This window comes from Pimephales promelas, chromosome 3 (assembly GCF_988280905.1).
Source record: "Pimephales promelas chromosome 3, fPimPro1.hap1.1, whole genome shotgun sequence".
In the NCBI taxonomy this organism is placed as follows: Eukaryota; Metazoa; Chordata; class Actinopteri; order Cypriniformes; family Leuciscidae; genus Pimephales; species Pimephales promelas.
In genome coordinates, this window is record NC_142771.1 from 36,242,464 (window position 1) to 36,262,009 (window position 19,546).

Consider the following 19,546-nt stretch of genomic DNA (forward strand, 5'->3'; position numbering starts at 1 on the left):
TAAATCGTCTGTGTTGTTATGGTTAAGGGGGTTATGTGGACTCCTCTATTCACTTTTTAACTATTCACTCCCAAACAGGGACCTGTATTGTTAAGTTTTTATTTTTATTTATTTTCGGCAACATTTCAAAGCGTACCAAAATGTTTATGCAAGTCACATGTGAGTAAAACTGTCCTGTGATTGGTCAGAGTGCAAAAAGATAGTCAAGATGGACTGATAAGTTCTTAAAGCCCCGTTCACACCGCCAGCGACTTTGTCGCTGTGTGTCGCTAAGCTCTGTACGGTGATGTCGCTTGTTCATAGTGCTCTCGCTCTGATGTTATTGGGAGACTGCACATCTGGCCATATCTATAGAAAATGCCATCAGAAGTGATGTATACAACTATATGATTTTAATTTGACTGGGAATAAATGACTTTTAAGGCTGAAAAGAAACCGTATGCTGTTAGGAGAGTGTTTTTATATTACCACAGCAGTGTTCAGTGGATTAAATCATTTACTAGATCAACGATCGATCAATCAACAAATTAAACTCACTCATACCGTCATAAATTATAAAAACGTCATTCGAATTTGACAAATAATCAATTTTCTTGTGTCTAATAGTCAACGTAATGCAGGGGAAATTGTAAAACTGCATCAGTGCTAAACGTGCATCATAAAATTACAACACTCGAACTATAACGTTAAATGTATGAATTAAACTCACTGAGACTGTCGACAGTTTCTTTTCCATGCATCATTTTATTATCCATGTATGTGGTTGCAGTCAAATCATATAAAACAGTGAAATCGTCCTCGAACTCTTTCTGTCTTGGCTGCACTCGAGACGGTGACGTGAGCTTCACTGAAAGTCTTCTTTCCTATTGGTTGTCGCTCGCGAACATCGCTTCTCATTTGCATAAAGTTGAAAATTCTCAACTTTTGTCGCTTGTCTCTTGTCACTTGACACGCCCACATTCTGTCGCCAACGGTCACTGTCGCTCGTGTTGCCAGCGCTCCATTGAAATGAATGGGATCTTCGTGTCGCTGCGTGTCGCTGGCGGTGTGAACGGGCTTCAGGCTTTATCTTTTACACTTTTACAAATGTAAAAGCATTCTCGCTCTAACTATATATATATATATATATATATATATATATATATATGTGTGTGTGTGTGTGTGTAGTTTGTGTGCAATGAGAATCATATTTTTTTCGAACAAAGACATGGTAGCACTTATTTTACTAACAGAAAATTACATGAATATGTCGTATAGTGTGCAACTGAATATAGTTCAGCATAGTTTAAAATCAAGGGTTTAAAGTATGTTGATCGTGCGAGTCTAGTGAAGCACACACAGAGTAACGCATTCATGTACACTTCAGAGTATCTGACAGCTGGATTCAGCTGAGCCTGCAAGGTTTGTATTCTTCGTATACAGTTTACTTTCATTGTGTAACAGTTCTATCTAGAAACATATTAGACATAACTGTTAAACCGGTACTGTAAACTAATGAAGAGCTCTGTGTACGCAGGTCCTTCTCAGAGCCGTCAAAATAAAAGTCTGGCGTGTCGTCAAAATAAAAGTCCCGCTTTCCGACACATCGGCCGAAGAGAAAAACTTAAAGGGATACTTCAGGATTTAGCATTAGTATAAAACCTGTAGTATTTTCGAATTACCATGCTTTCCACCCAATACATAAAAGAGAGATTTATGTATTTTTTTTGTCTGGAAGAAATCCTCCGATTACGCAAAAATCGTCATTTTAAACATAATGAATGGCGACTATAGAACGCAAAAGCCGAAGCCGAATTTTGGGCGATCTCAACACATTTCAGGCAGACTCATCACAGAGACTCAATTGTAGCCTAGACTTGTTGTTTAACTACTGCGCTCTGTTACCGGTAGGCGTGGCCTCCTAGGGCAGTGAACCAAGTGCATTCTGGGAGTTGTCACATAAGCCAAAAATACATTTTCTGGCTTTTCTCAGTCTAGAAAGCTCCATATTCAAAAATAATTTCACATTTCTTCTACATAAATGACCCATTTTAAATACACATTCATCTTTCCAGAGGTGAAGTATCCCTTTAACGGCCGATGCCAATATAAAAAAAAGGACAAATATTGGCCTTGGTGATACATGGGTCAACCACTAATTTTAAGATGAAGAGGCGCACTTCAACTGTCACAACCAAAGCACTCATCAACAGAATCAGACTTGGCTACTTTTTATGTAATACGCAGTACTAAATTTCCACCGCTTATCGCGCTTAAACAGTCAAATACACTCAAAATGCCTGTCTTGGTGAGTCTTCATGTAAAGAAATTATGAGATGAGATAGGGCTGTGCAATTAATCGAATTTCGATTTCAATTTCGATTTTGGTTCCCAACGAGAAAAAAACGATTATTCTGAATGACGCGCACATCCGCCCCTCCCGAAGCCGGATATATCAGCTGTTATATCACGATTGCAATTACATTGAATTTATAGTTTAATAAACAAGTTACGTGGTTTATATGTAGTAACTTACATTTTAGACGCAATATTGACTGGCTTGTTCAATTTCACCGACGAAAATAGTTACAAAAGAAAAGCAACACTAAGCACTGTGTTTTGTTATTGAATGATTCATTAATTTGAACGAATCGTTTTAATGAATGACTCAATGATTCATTTATTAAGATGGTCACTTGCCACCTATTGATTTATTGTTTAAAGGTATCATTGATTTTATTGTATTACTGGTTTAAACATTAACCTCATAAAATTATTTATTACAGTCGTAATTGTGCAGTGTAAATTAATTAATTTGATTGATAGCAGCTCTTTTTATTAAAACTGAATTTGATCGAATGTAAGAATCTAACTAGAAGATATGACATGTTTAGTTATATTAAGGTTTAAAAAAGTGTCCTTTATAAAAGGTAACCAACACTCCACCCCCCACCCACAAAAAATGACTTAACATGTCACCTCTGCGACATGAGTTTGCAGGTCTGTTTAATAGCTACAACAAAATGCTCAAATTTAAAAGAAAAATAATAATTGTTGAAAGGTGTCTTTTAATAAATGTAACACTTTCCCAAAGTCATGTGAAATAATCGTGTTACATAATCGTGATTTCAATACCGACAAAAATGATTATGATTTTTTTCCATAATCGAGCAGCCCTAAGATGAGATTTAAAATATCTATATGGCAGTATTTCAATCAATGTCAAAATTGTTGAGTGCCTAGTAACTTTGAAAAGCACTAGCCAAAGCGACCTAAATTTAAAGTCAAGCCCTGAGGAGCTTCATGATTACTGCAGCTGCTCGTGTGCTGTCTTTAACTCCTGGATCTGATACCTTTCTGTGTTCTTGAAGGCTCGAGAGCTTCTGTCCGAGAACCTGACCGGCTGGCAGGACAAATGCAGTGACGCTACCAATGTCCCCGACAGCGTGATGTCCATGATTGAAGGTCTGCGCACTCCAGTGGCCAACACTCCTCAGGCGTCTCCATCCCTCCAGCGCTACAGCAGGGTGAGGACGGTGTGCTACACTTCGCAATGAGTACAGTGTGCAGGCCGGCTGTGTTATGAATTCATGCCTGCATTTTTCTGTACAGTCCAACTCGGATGCAATGATTCCGGCACCTCCGATGCCGCCTCAGACGAGTCCTCTGGCCAACATGTTCAATCCCGAGTCCTCCAAACAGGAGAGAGAGTCTGGTGAGCATATTACACCTCTGTAATGTAAAATCACCACGAGATTACTTTCCTAAAACACATTCCTGATCTAACTCTGCATGAATCCGCCTCTAACTTTTTTACATTTTCATTTGTGTAGGCAAGGAAAAATGCATTACGGTTTATTGTTTTAGGCTACGGTTGTTGGGAATGTGGCTCTTTTTAAAAATCTTGCTAAAAGTCAATGTAATTTTAATACCAGTTAACATCATAAAGTGATCATCAATAATAACCAGTAACAGTACATTTTAGAGAAGTGTTTAAATCTAAATATTTGTTTTAATTCGAATGTTTAAATTTAGATAAAAAAAATCTAACATTCATATTTTGTTTTATTTCAGCTTTATTTCAATTAACAAACTTTTTTTAAATTGTCGTAGTTTTGGATTTAGTTCACAATGACAACAATGCTTTTTACAGTTCAGTCACTTTCCCTGATTTCCCTAATCACTTGAAATTCACAATAAAAAGCAGTTAATTATACTGCATATACTGTTCAAATTCATAATTGAGCAATTCAATTGAAAGAACTATGCCGAATTGTGAGCGTCTATAATCAAATGTAAAGCTTTGAGGACGCTTTTTTCCCCATCTAGACTACCACAACGAGGACAATGGGTTGTCCAGGTCTGTGTCGATGGCCGCTGGCCTCAATCTCCCGGACAAAAGACCCAAAGTGCGCACCATTTTCCCCCACAAGTCTGGAAACAACCAGACGCTGCTGAGCTTTGAAGAAGGAGACATCATCATCCTGCTGATTCCCGACGAGAGGGACGGCTGGCTGTACGGGGAGCTGCAGCACACCAGACAGTGAGTGACACTGCTCTCGTTTATAGAGCATTCTGGAGATCTGGTTTAACGAGAATGTGTCTGTTTTTTGTAATGACTCTAATGGAGTCTAATGGCTTTAAAGGTGCATTGTGCAACATTTCATGTTTAAAATACCCGTTTTTCTAACCCATACATGCTTAAACAATTGCCTGATGGGCTGAATGAGCCCTTCTCTGATCACTGCGATTGCCTCTATAATCTTGTACGTTGAAATAAATAAGAGGGATTCGGGACGGAGTTTGAGACTGGGCGTGACATCATGCGCGTTCACGCTCACTTGGTGATGTCTGACAGGTTTGTGTATTCGCCGCCATTCTCCGTATCAGCGACGACAACTCGAAAATTTAGTCAACTTTTGACAAAAGTAGAAGATGGATTCAAAGTTCATTCTAAACCCCAAGGAAAATCCACGTAAGACAAAAAAAATAAAACTTTTGTCTAGTGCCAGGCGTTGGAATAAGACATGAGTCAAGTTCAACATTCAACAACTGGAGAGATCTCCGGTCTGGTCTAGTGCTCAAACAGGATCCTATACGAAGTAATAACTTGTATTGTTCATGAACGTGCTTCCATAATAATACGTGGATACAGTAATAAGTGGATACAGTAAGCACATAAAACAGTTCAACATGAAGATTGATGGAAACAAAAACCGAAGTTTTCTACTACCCCCGTTTACACATAAGTGTGTAATTTACTCAAATGTCTGTCCTTTCATATATTTACAATGACTTGCAGATTTATAAATTTATTACCTCTGAAGATATTATGACTGTAACAATAGATTTGTGCGGCTGATGGTCCTTTGGTTATGAACAGTTTCAACTCACCCGTCGGTGTACGTGGGGGAAATTGTTTTGAAAACGTCCAATGTTGTAAAATGGCAACCAGAATGATTCGCCCATACATGTTCGACCCAGAGTCCGTGTGTTGCACAATTCCTGTCAGATCCAATATAGACGGCACAGCACCGGTTCTTTAATCTTAATCGGTTTGCAAATCCAGTCTTGTTCACAAAACAATCCTCAGTGAAATGAAGCGAACAGACGACGATGTTTTATCTCATCAACTGGAACGTTATTAAAAATAAAGTTTATCCATGAAGTCCTATTGGAATCCAGAGGAAGCTTATGCAGCGACTGTCTTCTTCCACAACCAGGCACTGCACAATATTCTGTATTGCTCGGTAGAACGATCCGGTTTGTCATCACGAGGTAGGCATCTATGTTATTTAGCTATGCGTTTAATGCGCAAATCGGTGGGCGGGGCTAAACCGGCCGTGTTGATCTTCTTCTGCGGGGGTGGTGTTTTATCCTCTTTGACGTCATAGTTCCCCACTTTGAAAAACGAGTCGTTTGCTGAGCCTGGTGTCAATAAAAGCTTTTATTGGACTAACAAGGACGTTTTCAGTTCTGAAACTTACAGGATATTCTTATAATATGATGACCTCTTAGATGTCAAAAGCTCAAGGAAAATTTGATTTCTCAGTTCATCACCCCTTTAATAAATTGTTTGATACAATATTGTTTTATTTGATATTATTTGTATGGTAACACTTTACGGTAAGGGTACATGAGTTATCATGAATTCATGTATAAATTAATGCATTCATTCATGCATTATTTCTCATGAATCATCAGGAACTAACACAAGTTCAACGTTTTTCATTCATGACTTCATGAATGAACAACACCTTAATTAAAACATTAACTAAGATATGCACATCACCATGAATTATGATTTATTACGCATGATCATGATGTTTTCTTTGTTCTTTGTCTAGGTCAGTGACCTAGTCACCACTTTAGTTGAGGGGCCACACACATGATGAAGTCATTAATAGATTAATGCTTAGTTAATGATGACTATTGGACAGACACCATAATAGACCAATCACTAGGGGTGCACGATTCAGAAAATGTCACGATTCGATTTGATACCGATTTTTTTTGTCTCGAGATTCGATTCAAAATCGATTCTCGATTCAAAAAACGATTCGCAGGTCTACATAAATGTAGTTTACTTTTTCCTATGTGATTGATTGCAGTAGACATAATTTAAAAGAAAAGTTTGATATTACTTTATATGTCTTCATACAAAAATAAAAACTTTTGCAACTAAAAAGTGCGAAGCTTTGGCCAGCTTTTAAATACATTTAATTCAAGTTTAAAATAAAACTTAAATAAAAAGCTTTTACATTTAGCTTTAAAGTGCTATAGTCAGATCAAACAAACAATTATGCTAAATGTGGTTTAAGGAGTAGGCCTTCTTCAGCTACCAGGTTGACTGTTGAAATGTGAACTCGACTGGGCACATTGAACTTCCTAAAAATATATACTAATTTCAGAACCCTTGCGAAAATATTTTAAATAGATTTAAAAAAGCCACCGCTACTGGTAACATCTATGGTTAGATTGATTTGTTTACATCCAGTGAAGTCGTTCATAGGCGCGTAATTTGCGGGTATCTCCAGTTAACTAGCAGAGCATTCATTTAGTTCGCTATTAAATAAGAGACCTGTTGTTTTTGAAGTCAAGCTGAGCGCTTGTGTCCGCTGCGATCAGTGTAATGGATACAGTGTTCTCTGTGGCTCACGCAGTTTTCTCTCGGACGCGCGCTTCAATCTATCGCCGTTGTGGAGACTCCGGTGAAATCACAAAATAAAATGCACACAAATGTGATGAACATATTCGGTTTTGATGAGAGAGAGAAAAAACTATACGAGTGCGGTTTAGAACCCGTAACCTCTGACACGCTTGGCAAAAGATCTACAGAACTCAAACAGATCTGCGGATCGATGCATTTATTTACGGGTTGAGCAGAGTGGCTGCACAGTTTGACCAGCGGGCAGCAAGAACTTGCAATGACTATTTATCAGACCGGCCCTCGCAGCCTCGAAACCATAGAAACACTACCGGACCACCGGTAAAAGTCCCGACTCACCCGTTTGCCACTCCGCCCCTGCACGCCATTAAAAAATATAGCCTATATATATGAATCGATTTTTGGAATTCTATGAATCGATTCTGAATCGGTAAAGATTGAATCGAGATTCAAATGTGAATCGATTTTTTTGCACACCTCTACCAATCACAGCTCATAGCACACACATTCTGTATATCAAATACAGTAGTCATCATTAACTAAGCATTATCTATCAATGACTTCATCATGTGTGTGGCCCCTTAACTAAAGTGGTGACTAGGTCCTTTGAAACACTGATGAACAATGTGCTATTAATGGTGGCATAACTGTGAACAAAGAAAACATCATGATCATGCGTAATAAATCATAATTCATGATGATGTGCTCATCTTAGTTAATGTTTTAATTAAGGTGTTGTTCATTCATGAAGTCATGAATGAAAAAGTTGAACTTGTGTTAGTTCCTGATGATTAATGAGATATTAATGCATGAATGAATGCATTAACTTATACATGAATTCATGATAATTCATGTACCCTTACCATAAAGTGTTACCATTTTTATTTTATATTGGTTTATTTATTATTACCAAATGTTACTTGTATTTATATCGTTTAACTCTTTGAAGCGTCACCTGCCTTTTTGAATATACAAGAAAATGCACATTTCGAACTTAAATGGTTGTAATTCAAGAATGCTTTGGAATATAGACAAAAGATTGGTCTTGCTTTAAAGAAGACATTTGGCAGATTTTTGCCCTTACGAACCATGTGTTTTTAAGAACGATGTGGCAGTGGTGAAGTTTGGCTTGTGAACATCATCCAGTCAGTCCAGCTGAGATGTGCAGAAGTGGCTCAGGCGCTGGAAAGACCTCCTGTGTACACAGCTGTGCTGGCAGTCTGCAGACCAGCTGTGAAGAAGAAAACCAGTCCGCTTGTGTGTCAATCAGTGCCACGTGAAACCCTGTTAGAGACAGCAGACGGGGCTGCAGCTTATCTGAGATCTCCCCACGGACCTGCGGACTTTCAGCAGGTGGAGGAGACGTAATCAGAGTAACACACTTATGGCAGAGAAAACGATCCGAGCACGCCAGCAGTCCTGCCAAAAACTGATGTTGTTGGTTTGAGAGGATGCTACCAGATGGAGAAACAGACAGGGTGTGTTCAGAGCCGCCAGAGTCAAGTTGGAATGGAGATAATAAACTTTCAGGACGAAGACAAAGTGGTGCAAATACAATTCAGACTTCACAAATTGACTTTCCTTTAAATGCGTTCGGTCTTTCTGCAATTTCAGCTCTTAGGGCGTTTTTTGACCGAAACGGGGATTAAACCTGTTTTCAATATTGCGTTTTCTTCTTGGTTCGGTTCGCTTTCACAAGGTAACTGGACCTCATGTTTGCGAGTAAACTGTCCGTCTCTTGAATTTACAGTCTTGTGGAGTAAATCCCAAACATTAATGTTTTTAATCTCTTTGAGACGCTCGATTGAAAACCTTGTAAACTTTTACTTTTTTGTGTGTTTTGGACAGTTGTTCTGATACATGTTGTAACACTTTATAATAACGGCATGCTATTAATCCTTTGCTAAGAATGAGTAAACAGTTAATTCATAATTTATAAAGCGTTAATAGACATTAATAAGCAGTTTATTAACTCTTTCCCCGCCAGCGTTTTAAAAAAAGTTGCCAGCCACCGCCAGGGTTTTTGACGATTTTCGCTAAATTTGAATGCCCCGCTGAATATTTTCTTCCATGACTATATGAAGATGACATATATAAAAATAAAGATCTGAGCCTCTGCTTTTAGGCAAAAAAAAAAACGTTTTTATTTTATCTTCATTTGTTCTTTTTTTATTGCCTCTTGAACAGAGGTAGGTTTTGTCAAAAACACAACATTTTGGACAAAAAACTGAGAAAAGGGTATTTTTATCAAACAAGTGCATTTAAAAGCAGAATACATTCAGATGTTGTTTCCTTCATATATAAAACTTTCCAAAATAAATTAAAAACATAAATAAATGTAAAATATATCAAATTTCCCAGGATGTAAGGGAAACTTTTGCAATAAAACGTCTGCCTCTGCCTCTCTGTGTTCTACCTGTGAATAATGAATAATTGGAATTACAATAAACAGGCCTAGACACACACACACACACACACACACACACACAAATACATATTACAATGTGGTAAATGTGCACAAAGAGAGAAATAATTTGACAATTACACCTTCATATTTAGACAGCCACACATAAATGCCTGCACACACACATACATATTATAGTGTCATAATATTATACGATCTATCTGCGGCACGTCCATGGCTAGAACTTTCTGTGACAACATGTGCATCTCTCTCACTGACTACTTCGTCCCGATCAGATTCAGAATTATCAAATAAAGAGTGATCGGACTCCGAGTCCATTAACCTCCAGTACTTCAGCCATATACCTCTGCATTGTCTGTCTGATACATTCTCACTACTCCACTGTTTGAGACGATTGCAGGCACATTCAGGACATGCGCGCGGGTCTTCCTTACCGTATACCACCTAAAACACGGATAACCGGAAAATTCCGTGTTTTTGGCGCAGATGCGTTTTTTCATTAAACACGGAAAATTCCGTGTTTGGCGGGGAAAGAGTTAATAACACTATAAATGCTTTTTTACTTGATTTATAATGCGTTTAAAAATAGTATTTTGATACATTGTTAATGATCAATTAATAATTTCTAAATGAAGTATAGTATTATTTACAAACCAGTTCTTTAAGTGTTGTCAGTCATTCATAAGATCACTTAGAAAGTGTAAGTAAATACAGGTAGTTATAAAGCATTTAGTAGTGGTCAGTCAACTATTTTGTGAGCTCATCTAAAGTGAGGACTAGTCATGCCTTGTAAAGCATTTATAAAGGTGCATCAATCTTCTAAACAGTCAAATGTAACAAAACACAACACAGTGATACAGAACATAGAAATATTTAACAGCCTTTAAATCTCCTTTATAAATGCTTTATTTAGATGAGCTCACAAACATAGTTAACTGACCACTACTAAATGCTTTATAACTACCTAACCCTGAATTGCAGCAGAAACACATGTTAATAAAGCTGAAAACTCTTAAATAACTGGCTTATAAAAAATGCAATTCTTCATTTAGAAATGATTAATTGATCATTAATAAAGGATGAAAATACAATTATTAAACAAATTATAGATATGCTTTTAAATCAAGAAGAAAGCATTTATAACTGTATTTATAAACTGCTTATTAATGTCTATTAATGCTTTATGAATGATGAATAAACCGTTTACTCATGCTTAACTAATGATTATTAGCGTGTAGTTATTATAAAGAGTTACCAAAACCTTGTAAACTTTTACTTTTTTGTATGTTTTGGACTGTTGTTCTGATACATGTTTGTCCGACCAAATTTCAGCTAGGCCCATAACACACTGCCTGCGTGACACGCGCCTCTCAAAACGTGCGCAAGCTAGAAAAAGAACCGACGCCTGTTTTTCACACGACACGCGAGCGTGTTTGGAAGCGTTTCCAGGCAAAAAACAATAGGAAACGATGTTTATATGTATTTTTGTACTCGAATACATATTAATAAATTACATTTCGATGTTTGAAAATCTCGGTTTTGACATCAAGGTAATTTAGACAAATAATAATATAATTATTGATTTTCAAATATTGCCATTATTTTTGCCTATATATAATTTCATGTCATTTTTTTATTTTTGGTAACACTTTACAATAAGGTTCATTAGTTAACATTAGTAAATGCATCAACTAACATGAACTAACGATGAGCAATGCATTAGTTACACTGTTTATTTATCTTTGTTAATGTTAGTTAATACAAATACAGCTGTTCATTGTGCGTTCATGTTAGTTCACAGTCCATTAACTAATGTTAACTAATACAACCTTTGATTTTAATAACGTATTAGTAAATGTTGGAATTAATATTAACTAAGATTAATAAATGCTGAAGAAGTATTGTTCCCATATTGTACATGTTAACTAATGTTAAATAATGAACCTTATTGTAAAGTGTTACCTTATTTTTTAAACAATCAAGTCCTGGTGTCCACTACAGAGGTCTAGGGTTGGGAACCGAGAACCGGTTCTTTTTCAGAACCGGTTGTGTTTTTGAAAAAATACCGGAACCGTGCAAAATTCCTAAGTTTCGGTTCCGAAAACGGTTCTGATGCCGATGCGATATCATCATGTGGGCGAAGTGCTGGGAGTAGAAGACGCCGTCTTATTCCTAAATGACAAAAACTTCACCACTGAAGTTGCGATTTGCTCTCACACGCGCTGCATTTGTCACACACAGACACACACACGCTGCGCGCGCCGACCGCCGAGTCACTCTCTAGCCTACATTCAAATCTGTTTGCGCTGAGAGAGAGAGAGAGAGAGAGCAGTTGTCGATATGAAACTGCTTTACAATCACACAGTCTCAATATTTATTTGTTTCACATATTCAAATGATTTCCGTTACAGAATTAGTGAGATTATAGTTTGAGTAAACATTGACGGTAGTGGTCAAAACAGATGCAGTCCGTATATTTTTTGTGTTCAGAATTTACAAAATATATACAATGAGCGAGTGCATCATAATGTTTTTTTTTTTTTCAAACCGTGTTTTTGTCTTATCTTGAATCACTACGTAAAGCCTGTAATAAGCGTTAATACTCGGACTTCTTGTTTAGACTGGCCGGCGGATCGCAGCTGCTGCGGAGTAGCCCAATGCCTGCGTGACTCGTCATGGACATAAACAGAGAGAAGTAGCTCCGGCAACAATGTTCTTCCGCAAGACGCATGCAGTTCTGTTTATTAACTGCTAGAGCGCCGATTTATCCAGTAATGAAATAAGTAACGTCTTTATGAATCAATCATTCAAACCGTTTTAAAAAATAATCTGTTCTACACACATATGTGTGTTAAAGCATATTCTACTCCTTCTGAGAGGGTATTCTTCACTGTTGGAGATACAATAAAGGAGAGGTCTAAATTATTATAGAGAATGCAGAATTTGTTAATTTCCTTTATATATATATATATATATATATATATATATATATATATATATATATATAATTTTTTTTTTTTTGCAAAGATTGCTTAATAATATTTTGAGTTTGTTTACATTACCAGTCTGTTAAACTAATTTGTCAAGTACTATAAGAAATAAACACAAAAAGGATTGTGGATTTTTCTCTTACTAATATTTTTAATTGAATGGGAATGGGAACCGGAACCGGAATCGTTTGGCGGAACCGGAATCGGAACCGGAACCGGAAAATTTCTCACGATTCCCAACCCTACAGAGGTCATACTGTACCATTACATATGAGTAAAATATCTTTTTTTTTTCTTATGCTCAATGTGATTACATGAAGGATAAAAGGGTTACAATAACAAGTTAACAATAACAAGTTTAGGCTACAATAACAAGTTAACAACATATTGTGTCTTCTGAGTGACGGTCCACTATCAGGCTAAATATAGGCTCTTTAAAGCTACACAAAATTTGTAAATGTAACTGAAATAAACAGACAGCCCACTTCCCTATTTTTCAGATTTTGGGAGATGTGTGATAAGAGTTGAAATTGTTGTCTAAATTAAAGGCAAGAGCAACACACCGCTAATCCAAATGTAGACTGTCACCTAGCATCAGCAGTGCCGCGTCAGACACGTCTCTGGTGTGCATAGACACAGAAAACGTGACGCAGCCGCCAGCTGACACGCAACAGAAACGCCACACTCACGCCACGCAGCCAGTGTGTCTCCGGCCTTAGGCATTTCACTTTGTTTTGCAAATGTTATTAGCCAATACCTGGGAATCTTCACAGTTAAAGGGATTATTCAGTCATTTACTCATTGATCGGTGACTCACTTTGTTGTTTATATATGTTGGTGTTGTTCTGCAAACTTGTATGAACCCTATAGGGAGCGATTCATGAAGTCAGACTTGTCACCTAGCAACCAATTAATATGTGCCAAATTACACCATTTGCTATATGAGGCGTTTTAAAGCACTACTACGACCTGTTCATACAGTGACTGAGTGCTTCTATTTATAGAAAACGTCCGACTGATTGACGGTTCTTATTAATAATACAATACATTTGCCAGGTCAATTAAAATGTCTGTTCGTGTTCTTAAATGCCCAGACTTAAAATCACTGGTGAAACTTTCCGGCTCACGTCTTCAGTTCACTGCATCACGGCTCCTTCACAGGCTCCTCGGGTCTGATGTTCACTGCCACAGATAGATAGATATTAACAAGCTTTACACAAGGGAATCAGTGGAGAGATTGGCTTTGTAAGAAATATGACAATTTAGTTCTATTGAATGCAACTCCTGACAGAGAGTTTAGTCAACATTAAGGAGTATACTAGCATGTAGATGACCTTAAAACTAACAGAAAAGTAGGGCCCATTGATTTCTGTATAACATGGAATTTCATGCATTTTTATCAATAATTAATTAGCACTAATATTCACTCATGTCTGTGAATATTAAACTGCAAAACGGCAACCTCTCAAAATAAAAGTTTGGTTTAAACTGAAGAGATTGTGACCGTTGTTGTAATGAAGAATATATTGGGCCCTATGAAATCCGTTTTATTTTTTCCCAAATTCCGTTTTTTCCGTTCGAATTTTTGGGAATTCATTTTTTTTTTACCCTTGACTGTTATTTTAGTGGTAAAAAGAGTGTGCTTTTAAAGTTAATGATTAAAATGTATACAAATAAAATAGGAATGACCTTAAATTTATTGAGGTAATAATAAATTACCGCGTTCGTGACTCTCCTGTTCGAACTCGTTCATCAAAATGAACGAATCTTTTTTCGAGTCATTTCGTTCGTTGAATGAACCAAATGACTCGAAAAAAGATTTGTTTATTTTGATGATATGGCGGTGAGTAAATTATCAGCAAAAGGTTTTTTTTTAAACTGAGCTTAAATTGCTTCTCTGATCATTTTTTCTGTCATCTATTATTCTGATTATTCTGTTTTAATTATTCTGATTTCTTTTGATTATTTTAATTTCTTCCATGTAAAGCACTTTGAATTGCCACTGTGTATGAAATGTGCTATATATATAAACTTGCCTTGCCTTGCCTTTTAGTGTAATTGTAAATGCATTCCTCTTTAGGTCGTGGTTCACACGTATTGCCGCTGTGAAATCTTTACTGATTTTTTTTATAAAATAGACTTAACTGTTATATCGTTAGTTATAAAATCACGTTAAAATGCATCAGATATGATCCTTCAGGCTTATCCGTCCATCTCTCGATCATCATTTAATTCCATTATATATTTTAAAACTACAGAGCTCTGATCATAAAACTAAGCATTTATAATCATCTCACTAAGTTTGAAAGATAGTGACAACTAATATTTATATGCATTTTAAATAAGGATCTGAAATACTGATCCACTATACTGCCCTATAAAGCAAAAAGGCAGTAACTACGCAGAGTGCAGAACTGATAAAAATGACTATAACTCGGGCTTTTTGCAGTTACTCAACAAACGACTAGCATTTTTCTGCAGAATGACACACATTTGAGATAAGATGTTTTGAATTGAGTCAAAGGATGCCTTGAAAGTCATGAAAATGATAATAACAAATGTTTGAGCAAAAATGCAGTTACTGCCTTTTTGCTTTGTAGGGCAGTATAAAGATCTCAGTGATTTTCCTCACAATCTTTTATCTTACTTTTTGGCGTATAAATATCAGAAACTGCACCAAATTGCAAATGTCTGCTCAGTTTAGGCCTCTGAATAAGAGCGAGGTGTTTTATACTCTCAAGTTTGCGCTTCATATTCTCACTACATCTTACAATATGAGCCACGAAAGCCTGATGTATCAGAAATAACATAAAACAAATGCTTTTTTCAGAGTCTCTGCTGAACACTTTGATCAGAGGGGAGTGTTTTTAAAGCTGTGTGTTCAGAGTTTACATAAAAAAACTATTTGTCTTTTCCCGTGCCTTTCAGGGGTGGACTCATTCTAGTCATTGAGTTTCCTATCTATATTTACATTCCTGCAGATTATAAGGGCATAAAGTCCTGAGGTGAACGCTCACACCAAGACAAACACTGCCATCGTGTTTGAAGTAATGAGAGGCTATGTGCATTTGATGACCTCACACCGCCACACTTTCACATGTTCACAACTTTCCATGTTCAAATTCCTTTAAAAACGCTTCCCTCAGTGTTGTATGTCACAACATTTTCCACACTGTGTTTGCTGAAGATTTATAACATGTATAACAGATGAAAGCATTCATGCTTTTTTTGCATGTTAGTGATTTATGCCGTCTGTCTGTGTGTGTTTTATACAGGCGGGGCTGGTTTCCATCATCTTACTGTCGTGCATTCACAGAGCCAGCAGTAAATAACAGGTAATCAGATACCACACACACACGAACACTGTTCTTTGTTGTCCTGATTAGCTCTGATACTGATCGCTGCGCCTCGGAAGAGAAGGAAACACAAGCTTCACAGCAGTCAAGCACTATTTTAAGACTTTACAGCAATTGTCTCAAAAACCACATCCTCAGATGTTAGATTCTTTCTGTATTGCGTGGATCAACAAAAAGCGGGAAAGAAGCTTGACCAAAAAAAAAAAAAATGGGGTGTGTGTTTTCAAACAGGTTTCCTGAACACTCCCCATATCCATTTAGGGCTCGAATTTCGGCGCGGGTATTGTACATAATTTGAATCATTATAATGAATCATTTGAATCATTATATACTTATAATGTAGGAAATTCCCGCAAACATTCATTCACTTTAGCTTGTATGTTGTATGAGTAAATTCATTCACACAGATTATAAATTCAGATCAGTCATTTTAAAACTTTCATTAGCCTTCGTACTTCCGCTCAATTTCAGTCTGAGGCCCCGTCCACACTACTGCGTTTTCGTTTAAAAACGGAGACCTTTTGCTACGTTTGCACCTCCCGTCCAGACTAAAACGGAAAAAACGAAGACCTAAAACGGAGAAATTTAGAAATGCTGTATCTCCGGAGGGCGTTTTAGTGAAGACGGGACAAAACAGAGGACTCTAGAAACGATGACGGAGAGGCTGGCGCTCGGCGCTATGATTGGGTGTCATCAGTCATGACGTGTCCTTCCCTGATTCGTCAGCCACCCATCACATGACCCGTTTACACTGGCATGCGCATGCCCAGTGTTGGTGAATGGTCACGTGATCCACGTTTTCAGTCATTTTAATGTGGACGGAGATCAATTCTAATACGCAGATAAAACGCTGGTGTGGATGGAGATCGTATTCGTTTTAAAGGAGTAGTTCACTTTTAAAAAAAACTTTTGCTGATAATTTACTCTCCCCATGTCATCCAAGATGTCCATGACTTTCTTTCTTCAGTCGAAAAGAAATGTAGGTTTTTGATGAAAACAATCCAGCATTTTTCTCCATATAATGGACTTCAATGGGAACCAAACGGTTCAAGGTCCAAAAGAAGGGCTTTAAACGACACCAGACGATGAATAAGGGTCTTATCAAGCGAAATGATCGCTCATTTAATAAATAAATAACAAAGTTTAAGTTTTATAAGCTCAAATGGTCGCCTTGCTCTGTTCTGTGATGAGCGTTCGTGACTCTCCTGTTCGAACTCGTTTATCAAAATGAACGCATCTTTTTTAGTGTCATTTGGTTCATTCAATGAACAAAATGAACGAATTGACTCAGGAAAAGATTTGTTCATTTTGAGTTCAAACAGGAGGGAGATTAAGATTGTATCTTAGGTCTATGAAGATACGGGATGCAATTTGCAAACTGAATCCTGAACAAGAAGAGTGTTTGTTAAACTTTTTCACAAGCCTGAATGTTTGCGGGTAAACGTATGGCTTACGGGTAACCAATGATTTTATACTTTAGACAAGTGCCCACCGCGAGAAAGAAAACACTTTTCAGTTTTGCTATTCCAGACTCTGTCTACAAAGCAAAACGAAGTAGCTACAATTTCACAAACAATTTCAGCCGTGCTGCCTCTCTCTCTCTCTCTCTCTCTCTCTCTCTCTCTCTCTCTCTCTCTCTCTCTCTCTCTCTCTCTCTCTCTCTCTCCATCAGTGTTGCATCGTCACCAAAGTTTATCACTTGCATGTCTTTTTAAGTCTTACCTATTTACTTGTACTTGCTCGCTCTCTGAAAGATGGTTTTCTCTGTGGACATGCATCATCAGGGTGATGATGCATGCAGTTTCATCATAAACGGCTCGCAGTGAGTTATTTTTAGTGGATTTTAGTGATTTAATTATTTTATCCTATCCACTTGAACAGTCAATGCAATATTGCTGTGGCTGGCTCAAATAAACAGAGCAATGTTTTAATAGCATGGATAGCATTGAAAAAAAACTTTAATTTGTAATATGTAATTTACTCACCTTGATGTTGTTCCAAAAACAAAGGAATATATTTTGAACAATGTTGGTAATCAAACAGTTTCGGTTCCCATTGACTTCCATCGAATGGCCCAAAAAATATAATGGAAGCCAATGGGAACCGAAACTGTTTGATTACCAACATTGTTCTACAGGTTTGGAACAACTTGAGGATGAGTAACTGATGATAGAATTTAATTTTTTTGTTTTTTGGTTCAATTATTTGATTAGCTGCACATTTCCCACACTCTGTGACTGTCATGCTGTCAGCAGAGAGTGAAACACTGGAAATAAGCTTACCCAGACTGACCCAGGCATGCTTTATAAGACTTCTAATCCCTTGTGCTCTTTCCCACTGATGTTATTCACTGTGTGTGTGTGTGTGTGTGTGTGTGTGTGTGTGTGTGTGTGTGTGTGTGTGAGGTCAGATCTACCTCAGCTGATGTTTGCTTGAAGTCGAGTCAACAGGGAGCATGCAACTGTGGTGTCCCTTTTTGTGTATATTTTGTTTATATATACACTTTGTGACGGCAACCAAATTAACAGACTGCAAATACTCACAACACAACCAAACAAACACACTGCAAATACTCGCAACACAACCAAACAAACACACTGCAAATACTCGCAACACAACCAAACAAACACACTGCAAATACTCACAACACAACCAAACACACTGCAAATACTCGCAACACAACCAACCAAACACACTGCAAATACTCAACACAACCAAACACACTGCAAATACTTGCAACACAACCAAACAAACACACTGCAAATACTCACAACACAACCAAACACACTGCAAATACTCACAACACAACCAAACAAACACACTGCAAATACTCACAACACAACCAAACAAACACACTGCAAATACTCACAACACAACCAAACACACTGCAAATACTCACAACACAACCAAACAAACACACTGCAAATACTCGCAACACAACCAAACAAACACACTGCAAATACTCACAACACAACCAAACACACTGCAAATACTCGCAACACAACCAACCAACCAAACACACTGCAAATACTCAACACAACCAAACAAACACACTGCAAATACTTGCAACACAACCAAACAAACACACTGCAAATACTCACAACACAACCAAACACACTGCAAATACTCACAACACAACCAAACAAACACACTGCAAATACTCACAACACAACCAAACAAACACACTGCAAATACTCACAACACAACCAAACACACTGCAAATACTCAACACAACCAAACAAACACACTGCAAATACTCGCAACACAACCAAACAAACAAACACACTGCAAATACTCGCAACACAACCAAACAAACACACTGCAAATACTCGCAACACAACCAAACAAACACACTGCAAATACTCAACACAACCAAACAAACACACTGCAAATACTCGCAACACAACCAAACAAACACACTGCAAATACTCAACACAACCAAACAAACAAACACACTGCAAATACTCGCAACACAACCAAACAAACACACTGCAAATACTCGCAACACAACCAAACAAACACACTGCAAATACTCAACACAACCAAACAAACAAACACACTGCAAATGCTCACAACACAACCAAACAAACAAACACACTGCAAATGCTCACAACACAACCAAACAAAC

At 37.3% G+C, this 19,546-nt stretch overlaps 1 protein-coding gene across 1 annotated transcript in view; it reads left to right on the forward strand.

Annotated features, from left to right (window-relative positions):
* Positions 1 to 19,546, forward strand: part of baiap2l1b (BAR/IMD domain containing adaptor protein 2 like 1b) — a 77,681-nt gene that overhangs the window by 45,673 nt on the left and 12,462 nt on the right. The window contains exons 8-11 of the mRNA XM_039687256.2: positions 3,351 to 3,506; positions 3,592 to 3,694; positions 4,309 to 4,522; positions 15,838 to 15,897. Of these exons, the coding sequence (XP_039543190.2) occupies positions 3,351 to 3,506; positions 3,592 to 3,694; positions 4,309 to 4,522; positions 15,838 to 15,897 (533 nt within the window). The remainder of the gene's footprint in view (positions 1 to 3,350; positions 3,507 to 3,591; positions 3,695 to 4,308; positions 4,523 to 15,837; positions 15,898 to 19,546) is intronic.